At 49.6% G+C, this 12,152-nt stretch overlaps 1 protein-coding gene across 4 annotated transcripts in view; it reads left to right on the top strand.

Moving 5' to 3' along the window:
• Nucleotides 1-12,152, top strand: part of LOC144104608 (cytochrome P450 3A14-like) — a 209,938-nt gene that overhangs the window by 99,105 nt on the left and 98,681 nt on the right. For all 4 annotated transcript variants that reach the window (XM_077637728.1, XM_077637735.1, XM_077637719.1 and 1 more), the window contains one exon: nt 11,777-11,864. In XM_077637728.1, the coding sequence (XP_077493854.1) occupies nt 11,777-11,864 (88 nt within the window). The remainder of the gene's footprint in view (nt 1-11,776; nt 11,865-12,152) is intronic.

The following is a 12,152-nucleotide window of genomic DNA, read 5'->3' as shown; positions in this document are numbered from 1 at the left end:
GCGCCTTGCTTTCCTCCGCGAACACCTTGCAAAGGAGGTCGTTTGGCTCTGTTCGAAGTGTCACTGAATTGCACAGAAAACCATTTTATGCGGCTGTGCGATGGGACATTACTTTGTGCCGTTTTGCAACAGTGTTCCTCTTTGGCGAAGTATTCACTTTTCAAGCCGCCGGATGAGAGAGAAATGCTGCGGGCGTGCATCGCAAAGACCTTAGTGAATCATCTTGGGCGGTTCACAGAATCGACACTGAAGCAGTCAATTATGTCCTGTTCAACGACGCTTGCATTCAGCACAGCAATGGGTTTTGTTTTGCCTCAGATGACGGATGTGAAAGAAATTTCGCAACCCACTTAATGTTGAAGACTTCATCTGTTGAAATTTGATCGCCGTGTCCTCATGTCGCGAAAGAGGAGAGCTCGTCTGCCGAAAAATGCGGTGCCTTCTATTTTCGTAGGTGAACCGGAATTCTTGTATAAGGAAGTCACGTGCTCACGTAAGCAGATGAGGCATCAGGCTGGTTTTGTTGCTCCCTTCTCAACTGTTTTTACAGTCTAGCAACTCTGCGATGGTGTTTCACAGCCTTCTGACGGAATGATAACGATCGGCAGCATTGCTACAAACGTTGTCGACGGAAGCGAAGACGACAGTTGTGCAATCAACAAGGACAAGTACCCAGACAGGACACCGTTTGAAGTACTTTCCAGCTCTGCACCTAGAGGGCCTTCCTGAATCATCTTGGGGGGCTCACAGAATCTGCGCTGAAGGACTCAAGGACGTAATGTTCAACAACGCCTGCATTCAGTACAGTGAAAGTCATTGTGTTGTGTTAAAGAGAAAGTCAGCACAGGCAAAAGGCGACATGTCAGCCGAGCTAAGTAGTTTAGGGAAGCCACCTGAATGCATGGCCGTTTTAGTTTGCTAATTCTGTCTCTGAAGTAGCGTCAGCGTTAACAGCTGTTAGAAACTCGAGTGTTTGCTGGGGAGGACCAAGTCTGAAAAGTTGTCCTACCGCGCTGCCACAGTATGCCTTTGTTGTTTGTCTGAGCAATTGGAGGTGCTATAAATACCAATTAGTGGCTTCTGGAGGTGACATACGTCAGTCGTTCAGTAATGTAATAGATACTTTAAGAGTACATGCTGACCGACCCACTATGAGAGAAAAGCAGAAGCAACGTTTGAAATTCACGTCTGCCAACGCTGCGTACAAATCCATTGCCTACCCAACAGAAAAGGCTTGACGTCTTGTGAAATTCAAAAGCTGCACTGTGGTCATCACGAGTAAGGCTGTTGAAGTGCAACATGTTGTATTGGTATTGAATGTGTTTACGCTGTTCGATCCTTATTATTTTTGGCTGGGGATATTGAATCAAACCCGGGATCTGATTTTGAAAGCGTGCTTGCTGAGCTAAAGAAACTGTCTACCGGGCAATCTACACTTCTTTCAGAGCTACAAGACATGAAAACACAACTTACGGCCACAGATGCGACAATCGCAGACTTATCAGCACGTATGTTTGTCCTTGAGGCACAAAGCCAACTTATCACTGAGATGCAGTCGCGACTCGACTCGATGGAGACAGCGACAACGGCAATGTGCGCTCTGATAAAAAACCTTGAAGCTCGTGTTGACGACGCTGAGAACCGGTCACGTCGGAACAATGTAATATTGTATGGCATCCCAGAAAATGATCCTGCAGAAATCTACGCACAATCTGAGGAAGCTGTAATTAGTATTTGTTCAAGTACCCTACATATAACAGTTGTTCCAATCGATATTGAGCGCGCGCATCGCCTCGGCCATCACACACCTGGCAAAATAAAACCAATAATCGTCAAATTTCACTCCCACAAAACGAAGCTGAATATTCTGTCTAATGAATGTCTAAGACACCGGATACAGCGCCGGTGAGGACTTCTCGACTGCTGTTAGGAAGGGCCGAAAGCAACTTCTCACCTTTGCAAAAAGCAAATCTACGGCTTATATGCTGAGTTACAAAACCTTGTTTATCGGCCGCGCAAGATACGTGTATGACGTCTCCTCGGAAACTATCAAGGAAATATGATAGCACCCACCTAGAAAACGTGCCCCAAAGCATCACTCCAGGCCCGCGTCTCGACTAACACCTCAGTCCACACTTTCTTTTTCCGTAGTTTTCACGAACATCCGCAATTTTCATCCTACGAGTGAAGAAATCTCCAGTCTTGTTCGCTCATTCAATAGCAACATCCTCGTTTTAACCGAAACCTGGCTGACTCACGAAATAAACGACAGTGAAATCCTGGCAGAATTATCGAACTTTAAGCTTTTCCGTAAGGATCGTCAGGGGTCTCAGGGTGGAGGAGTGCTCATTGGGTTTTCTAATAATTTACCATTTTCAATCGTTTTCATTTCTTCTCATCTGGAAATAATGTGGCTTTTCTGCCGTTGTACTCCTCAGTCAGTACTTCTTGGTGTTGGTTACAGCCCCCGCGCAGTACCCCAGACTTTTCAGGAAAACTTAATAACTTACTGTGTGAAATTACTGCTAAATATCAAAAGTCCCATATACTTCTCTTTGGTGATTTTAATTTCCCGGATATTGACTGGAGTACTAAAACTATTAAAGCATCAGGCACAGTGGAAGCCAAGAATTTCATACAAGACTGCCTGAACTTTGGCCTTACACAAGTTATCCTGGCACCAACAAGAATATCACAAACGAACGCTAGCATTTTAGACTTACTACTCGTCAGGCATCCCGAAAGTGTTAAGTCGGTTACGATTCTTCCTGGAATAAGCGATCACGAAGTAATCCATTCCAATATAGCATTAACTTCGCTTCGGAGCCAAATCTTCAAAAATACAATTCGTTTGTGCGACAAAGGTGACTATAGAGATCAATCGTGAACTGGATGCCTTATTTCAATCTTTTTACACTTATTTCAATATTCGGTCTATCGAATATTACCCTTAACGCCCATTTGTTACCTTGCCCTCGCATTTCATCCCCTGCCCAAGCCCAAATCATTTTCTTAATTTCATGTGGGGTGTCTTTAAGCCGCGTTTCTTACCCGCCCCACTCTGCCCTCTCCATGTCTCTTAACACTGCATCTATCATTTTCTGTTCTAACGCTCGCTGCGTTGTCCTCAATTTAAGTTGAACGCTTTTCCTTAGCCTCAGCGTTTGTGCCCCAAAGAAAAGTACCGGTAACAAACAACTCTTTCATACTTATTTGCAGTGTAGCAGCAGCGCCGACTATGGACGATGGGAGCGCGGGAGGAAGACGAAGCGACACGAGCCGCGCGAGAAAAAAGGGCGGCCTCCGGGTCTGCACTCGGAGATTAGAATGAATGAAGAACTGTTATTACAAGCAAGAGATGGCTCGCAGCCGCTGTTGGAGAATTGGGTAGGATGTTGTTTTAGGTGCAATAGCAACCTATATTAAGTCGTTTATATGGTCTTCAGAGCTGAGCGTCGTCAGTTGACCTCTCCTACACAACTCGAAGCAGGCCGCTCTCACCACCGTATGCCGCGGCGGCATGTTGTGGTGCGCAGTTTTATCGTATCTGGTCTGCTAGGGTGGCCATGTTTTCAAGTGCTATGCGCTGAATTTGTGGCTCTGTCGCGACAAACAAGGACAAGTCCCTATAAAGTCTTTTATGTCTGCTCTGTAGTGTTCTTCTCAGTGGGTTCCTCTGATGTGCACAAGTGCTGCCTGTATGGCTAGAGACCACTTGTGAAGTATGTACTAGGTGTACGCTGCGCTGACACTGATTTTGTTCAAGAAGATCACTTGTGACCAAATGCGATCTCTCTTACTGTCAAGCGCCGGCGCTGATGCTACTTCCAACAACCAAAGCCTGCTGTCCGCTTTTATTTCGCTGCTAACATTGTGCATCAGTTCTCTGCCGGGCGAGCCATCGCTGGACAGTTCTCGGAAATGACTTTGATCTACCGGGTTCGGCAGCAAGTGGAGGAGTGGGGCGTCCTACGTGCGACCAAACCCACCCGCTTCCACGGCTGCCCCCCCCCCCCCAATCCGTCCAATGTAAGACGGTGTCCATATAATTTGAACCTTTCGTCCAACGTTAAGTATTCGCTTCGATCTCTTCCTTATGTCATTGGTCACCGCGTCCTCTGTCGTAGGTGCTGGATGCTCTGCTATCGCTCCGTGTGAGTCAGGATTAGATTGTTATTGGCAGTTCTCCGTTCCACAATATCCCCTGTGACGGTCATAATGATGATGAGGGTGATGATGGGATTTTATGGCGCAAGGGCATGTGTGGCCAAAGTGCGCCATGACAGAAGGTAGTTTCGACTTCTCAAGGTGGGGTCAAAGACCCATTTCACAAGCATTTCACCCTAAATTAACCAAGCACCAGACCAGGTGAAAGCTTATACCTATTGTATCACCGGTGGGTGCCCGGCGGCAGTGGAGATCGAACCCCGCACCTCGCGCATGCGAGCCGGATGCTGAACCACTTGGCCACCACTGCGGTCCCGGTCGTAATGGTATTGACACTCCTCATTGGGCAAGAAATTCCGTGAGCAGGATTGAGCCTCCGGATAGGTGGCACCCGTGCTTGCCGTTGAGTTGGGGCACTGGCGCACAGACCTAAGCTACACCAACTGTCTTTCTAATTTCAGCGTCCCTGTAGATGCCTGTTGTGTACGGCGGTCTTATCAGTTCTGTTTTTTTGCCCAAAAAGCTTGCCTTGCCACCGCGTTTCGCCTACTCGTAGGCCGCTGTGGCCATCGTGCGATCACCGGCGTCTCCCAAAGGGGTGTTGTGTTAATCCCCTTCTGCTGCTGTGTCCCATAATTCGGTCGCCCGATGCCGTGATCTGCTTTCCTTCTTTCGTGTTTCCCAGTCAGGATCGCATTCGTACTTTCGATTCGTTGGTTATGTGCCGTATGGGTGGCATGCTTACCAGCCTAAGCCCCTCTTTGTTCCTCATGTGCTTCAGAAAACCAGTAATGTTCCGAAGGGTGGGCCTGTGTAACTTTTAGATGTCTTCGAAGTCGCGACCAGAAAACTGCACATGGGGGCCCCGTACAGAATCCTTCCGACCGCAGCTGCTCTAGCGAGTGTTTAGCTCGATTTCTGTCATGCTTCACCGTACCTCTTTATTATTCTTCGAACCATCTGTAACATCAGAGCGCAGTTTCGCTTGAGTGTACGAATCCATTTGCGAGGACTGTTACAACGAGCGCTATGTTTCCCCAACCTCTTGGTGCGTTTGTAGATATTATGCCGTGCTCACCGAAGGGAGGGGAGATCTGTTTTTATGGCGTTAGTGGCGTTCTTTCCTGCTATGCTGATCAGCTGCGTATCTTCTGGTGACAGCAGTAGTCTCAAGGCATCTACGCTGTCTGTAAGGCTCGTGATTGGTTCTTTCTGTTCAGTCTTCATGCTGTCTTCTTTTGAGTAGTCCAGCGGTACTGCCATATAGTGAAGCACTAGCTGGAACAAGACATCTCGGCCCGCTTCCCCATTAAGGCGAAGCCCTTAATGGGGCATTCTCCCGTCCATCCGGCGTCCGTTACATCCAGCAACTCGAAAGGAAAAACCTTTCTGCACGATGCGATTCGAACCACCATCCTTCTGTTCTGCGGACGGATGTGCTAACAACTAGGCTACTTGTTGCCAACGCATATGTAGATGTCCTTGTCTGCGACGCTGGAGAGTATTTTCGCAAGGGTGTCTTATTAGACGGATGCCCCCAAAAGCCCTCCACTGTCTCCAGCGTTTAAGATTCGCAAACAATTTCGTACTTAATTAAAATGTTTACCACACATCAGTGAGCAACACCGCGCTAAAGGCTTTGGTCCCACCGTACTTTGTCCAAAAGTGCCCCTCTGAATTGTTTACACAAATGGGTTGCTCCTCCAATTTTGGAGGAGCAACCCAGCGCATTGGTATCCCCAAGTGGAGGCCTACTTGGACCTAACCTGTATCACGACTGAGGCCGCACGGCACTGATACGTTGTTCCCTCCTTACCTGAGAACGCGGCTTAAGAGGTCGCCAATATCCTAGCCCGGTTCCAGTCCAACCCTCCCAAGAATCGCTATGGCGAGCTCCAAATGGCGCTTCTCGCGCCCACTGCAGTGTTGGAGTGAACGCGTATTCAACAACGGCTTGGAGACCATCGCCCCAGTTAGCTGCTACGTCGCATGGTGCAGCTTCTCGGTCCACAAGCCCCAACGGTGGACGACACTGTACTGCGTGAGTTGTTCTTCAAGAGGCTTCCGGCGAACGTCCAGATGATCCTGGCCACTGCCTCGACAATGGACCTCTCCCAGCTTGCATACTTAGCCGATAAGATCCTGGAGGTTGGCAAGTTCTCTCCCAGTTGGCTACAGTGTGCTCTAGCACCACGCTCGCCCTCTGCCTCCCATCCCTACCTGCCCTCATCCCAAGAAGGACTTCCAACTGCATCCATCGCTCAGCTCTGCCATCGCATCGACAAGATTATCGCAGCCAAATTGTCTCCAGGTTGCTGAACGTCCCGCCCGCCTCACCGACGGCGCTCATCGTCATGTTCCAGTTCCCAGTAGCACCGTTTAGCTTCACCATCTCAGCCACTGCTCTGTTATTACCGCCGCCGTTTCAGCGCCGACGCCCATCACAGCTATCGCACTTTTGAGCAGGAAACCTGCAGGCCGGCCGCTAGCGGTGATGAGCGGTCAATGCCTCAACCAGTAACATTTCTTGCGCTACCCACTAGACTATCGACGCTTTATAACTGATTGATTCCACTGTACAAGTCGATGTCCTATCTACTATGCGCCACGGCAGTATTTTAAGACCTTTCATCTGCATGCTCGTCGTCAACGGCACATGCATTCCCGTCTAAAAGCAGCGCTCTTTGACCTTGAACTTGGGTCTCGTCGAGTTTTTCAATCCGTCTTCGTGGCTGCCGACGTCCGCACGTCTATCGTCGGTTCCAACCTCCTCACTCATCATGGTCTTTTTGTCGACGACATGTATGATCATCTTCATGATTAGACCAATCTCTCGGTCCAGGATCTTGCAACGCAGGCAACTAAGGACGCGGCTCCTTCCTGTACTGTGCTCCTGGCTCCTTCCTGGCTGTGGCTGCCGATCCTCCGTTGGGCCCTTTAATGCACAAGTATGCGGCCCTCCCAGCGCCACCCGATTAGACTCTGCCTGTGCGGCATGAGGTGTGCAATCATCTGGTCACCACTGGCCCTCCTGTCTTTTTCCGTCCATGTCGCCTTTCTTCCAACAAGCTCAAAGTCGCTCATGGCGAGCTTGAGCTCATGCTCGAGTTTGGAGTTATTATACCAGCTTCTAGCAGTTAGGCCTCTCCACTTTACATGGTTCCCAAAAAGACCAGAGACTGACAGACATGTGACAACTACAACTTTCTCAACGCCCGCACCATCTCCGACTGCTACCCACAGCCTGATAGCTAGGCATCACCGCCGGTATTTATGGCTCAACATCTTCTCGAGGATTGACCTCGTGCACGCCTACTACCAAATTACAATGGCCGAGGAATATATTCTCAAGTAAAGACAGCCATCACAACAAACACTGGCCTCTTCGAATTCCCGGGGATCTCTTTCAGAATCCGGAATGCTGCACTGACTGTTCAGCGTTTCATCGACCACGTCCCTCATGATCTTCTCTTTGCTTTCGCTCACGCGGACGAACTTCTTGCGGCCGGCCAGTCCGTGGACGACCACTTCCACCATCTGTGCCAGTTGTTTGACCGACTCAGTGATAAAATTCGCCTTGATCACCTGCTTACGGCGAAATGTAAGACACGTTCTCCGCGCTGAAATGACGACGCTCCGGCGGCGTGTCTCGCCGTCGAACACGCCCTGGCCGACGCAGCCCTGCTCGTGCGCTCTTCTAAGCCAGACAGTCCTCTTGAGCTCATGAGGGACGCTTCAAGAACAGTCGTCCGCACACTTGCCTACAGCGCTCAAGCCACACGCTATTTTCTTCATTATAGCAATCAACGCTGCCTGGTGGGATTAATATGGCTTTCAATGAAATGAGGAGTTCAATACGTTCCATGGGAATCAGCATGTGTGATAGCGATTACATCAGACATGAAGCCGTAGGCCCCTCTTATATGACAGTATTTTTCCCCGTTAGCCCGTTCGATCGTTCAAGGCAGGTACATTGACGACTGTACTGCTGTCGGCACTGTCCTACAACAGCACACCAATGAAGACGGCGCCTGGCAGCCTCTCACATTCTTTTTCAAGCGCATGACTCCTACTCATACGAACTGTAGCGTGTGTGGCCGGGATTTACTCCCCATATACCTTGCTGTTCCTCACTTCTGTCACCTGTTTGAAGGTCGTGCCTTCACCATTTTTACTTACCACCTGCCCCTGACGGGTGTGCTCGATCACTATGAGAGCCCTTACACCCCGCGGGATTTTTGTCAGCTTGCCTATGTGTCGAAATATGCCCCGCCATTCGACACCTCAGCCGTAACGCCACCATTCCTGCTGACGGTCTAAGCCGTGCGGTTGCTGTTACGGTTCGTCACCATATTCCCCTTCAGGACCGCCACCGCGGCGGCACAGTTGTTATGATGCTCGGCTGCTGATCCGAAAGACGCGGGTTGTATCCCGGCCGCGGCTGTCACATTTCGAGGGAGGCGAAGTGCTAGATGCCCGTTTACTGTGCGACATCAGTGCACAATTAAGAACCTATAGGTGGTCGGTATCTCCTGAGCCCTTCATTAAGGCGTCCCGTCCCTAATCGCCTGAGTCGTTTTGGGACGTTAAACATATATACCAACCATCCTTCGTGATCATGCTGCCGCCCAGCCTACTGACTCCGAGTTGATAGGTTTGCGCGCCTGTACCACATCCCTGCAACTCGAGGTAGTCTACAGGCATGGCACCGGTGTCATATGCGAATTCTCCGCGGGTTTTCCCAGGCCATTTGTGTCTGACTCTTTGCAATCGGATCACTGAAAACCTGCAAAACCTGCACAAACTGGCCCACAATGGAATCAGCGCGACTCTAAAGCAGTATTCGAAGGGGAGATCGGCGCGGATCGATGTGCATATGGGAAGCACGACGTCACCAATCAACCAAAGTCCGCCCCTGCTCTCTGACCGACTGTTCACATGGACAGCAGAGAGCCGCCGAGAGAGACGAGCAAAGCGGCCTGGCTGCGGAGGCAGATGGGGAAGGTTCGAAAAGCAAAGAAAGGGGCCAACAGAGGCAAAAAAAGAAATCACGATGAAGGGGGAACAGTTCAGATGCGCGAAAAGAAAATAAATGAAAGAAAAACGAAAACCAAAGAGTTGAAACAGGCAAAGAATGACGGCAATGGGGTCCACCCTTTGCATGCTGCCGAAGGCGAAGTACGGCCATATGGCCACATATCCCGTAGAGACGGGGACTGAACGTACCGGCCGAGCAAGGAGTCCCCTCTTCGGTCGGCGGCGGCCGCCTGAGCAAAACTGGAAACTGCGCCGCTGCGCGGCCTCTAGAAGGCGTTACGTTTGCGAAGTCTACCTCACTTGCCAAAGGATTCCATCGCATGTGTGAATAGCGCTTAAGCTGATAGTGTCTCGCTACGTGTGGCCGCGCAAGAATACTAATCTTCATGATTGGGTGCACGCATGCGTTTCGTGTCAACCAGTGAAAGTCCTCCGCCACCCCATTCCATCAACCACTTCTTTTCTTAAACTCGACGCCTGCTTCGGTACAGTCCACATCCACTTTACTAAGGTGAACAGGTACACCCGTTGGCCAGAAGGAACACCACTCACCAATATTGCTGGCTACATCCTTGCGTCTCCTTTCGTTTCTACATGGGTGGCCCGTTTTGGATGTCCGTCTGCAACTATCACGGACTGCGGCAGACTATTTTAGTCGTCTGTCTTCGCTCAGCTCATTCGCCTTCTCGGCGCGTTTCACTTGCGCACCACAGCCATACAAATGGCCTAGTGGAACACTTCCACAGCCAACTCAAGACCACGCTCACTACCCATGCCACACCACGGAGTGGATTCAGCATACTGCCTCTCACCCTATTAGTAGTACGCAGCGCCCTCAACTCATTAGTTTGCCCCAAACGTTTCTCCGTATGAAAGACTAGTCACTGGAATTAGCATTCGAGTGCTAGCAATGCGTTCTTATATCGCCTCCTCGAAGAGCGTTTGGCCCTGTAGACTGATACGAATAAAGCCGGCACTGAAGATCAGCCCACGCGCACGTCTGCCAGACAAAGATATAGCCCATCCTAAAAGCTTTCTAGCACGAAATCACTATCCCGATGGGTAAACCCTGAGGAAGTTCTTGCGATGTTTGTGGGTTTGTGCCAAGCAAAATAAATAAATAAAACAAACGAAGTAAACGTCCGCGACTGAGATTCGAGCCCACGGCGGCGCGAACAGATCAGCTCGTTAGCCACTGCGCACGGCTTGTGTTAAACGGCAACACACTCCCGCGCAATACACTGCACATTGTCTTCTTCATCTACAAATACTACTATCAAACTAATATTCGCGTTTTGATATATATGTGGTGGTAGTGACAGAGACACGTGCAGTGCATGCGTTGGCGTGGACAACGCTGTGGCAGAAACAAGGCACTAGAGCAGTACGCGCTTGCGTTGACAACATCGCTGCAGAAACGCTGCAGTGGAGCATAGGCCGCCGGCGTGCAATGCTCCACTACTATGCTACTATGCGTACTATACTTTTGGTTAAATTTGCATTGACGATGAAAAAGGTGAAGACGCGCATAACTGGCTCCCTGGGACTGTGGACACCTCAATCGCTCTTTCAGGTACGTGGCAGAGGTGCTCACCTGGGAAAAAGATCTGCTTTCGCACCAGCCATTTTTTTTCGTTTCCCGAATAAGAATCTAATCCCAGTACAAATTTATAAGCGTAACAGTTTTATACCTCTCAGTTGCTTAATGCAGATTAAGCATTGCAATGTTGATTTCGTTCACTGTGTTGAGTGGCAAAAGTATGAATGCAGCCTCTGGTTCAGAAGCTGTTGCTGCCAAGTGCTTTTATTTAATTTGTATCCTACCACAGTGCTGGACCTTTTCTGCATGACCGAGTGGGGCATTTTCTTCATACTAGTTTATTACTTTCCTGCCAGGCTTCCAAGCATTGCTTGGCTGCTCATAAAGCAGGACTAACGCGGGCCACGAGTTTTCAATAAAGAAAAATGCTTAATATACTGACGATTGTGGAATAAAATGCTGACGCCCGAGGCGAGTCTTTATTTCCTTACTGTCATCACATGTCGACTGATTCTGAGAAGTGCAGCCTGTGCTTTGAAGTGAGCGCATGCATCTCGTGCGCCGGTCTTTTTCAGCACTACTCGCGGCCTGGCAGAATCGTTGCTGTGGTCAGCAAACTTTTGGCAGTAGCGTGAACACACCACCAATAAATCAAACCAAGGGCAAAGTCCTCTTGGTCTGCCTCGCAATCTTAGCTTTTAAGCCGTTTTTGCAGCGAATCATAGCAGAAGCAGAATGTAGCGCTCCTAAAGCGCGCCGCCGTGTTCACAAAGGTCGCAGGCAAGCGTGCTCTCGTAGGTGCGGAACAGCAGCGCCCCTGGGACTGGAAAGGTCTCTAAAGAAGTGTGCATGAACGTTCTCCGCACGTTCCCCATATTTTTAGCACTGCATGTATGACAGTGCAGGAGACATCAAGCTGCACTGCAGGATCCCGATGCAAACCGCGTGTCCTGGGAAGTGCTTGTACTGAGAAATATGTACGACTGAACTGTTGATTCAGTCGCATTCTGCTCCTTTACTTTTTTTTCACAGTACCGAAAGCCAGACTATCTTCAGAATCTGCTTGAAACAAAATATGTGGAGCGCGGAACCGTCTCTAGTGCAAGTCAAGGCGACAACGGTGAGTCATGTGTTCTCTAGGCCCAGCATTCCTCTATATTTACAAACATTGTGTAGTCGTATGCAAGCATATGCGGAACATATTGGCCTACTGTCGCATCCATCTTTCCTACAACGGTTTTAAAAATGCTCCAGCGTTAACCACTGGCTCCTTTGCTGTACATGTAGTTTGCATATTGCGGTAACTTTCGGCTCATAGCCAGATTGGCAACGGTTTTTGCCTAATTTGGCCGCGCAGAATGGAATCCCGAAGTCGCCTGCGCCGAGACCGAAGGACCGAATGCCGCCA

Source organism: Amblyomma americanum, chromosome 1 (genome assembly GCF_052857255.1).
Source record: "Amblyomma americanum isolate KBUSLIRL-KWMA chromosome 1, ASM5285725v1, whole genome shotgun sequence".
NCBI classification, from domain to species: Eukaryota; Metazoa; Arthropoda; class Arachnida; order Ixodida; family Ixodidae; genus Amblyomma; species Amblyomma americanum.
This window is presented reverse-complemented; position numbering and strand designations above follow the sequence as displayed.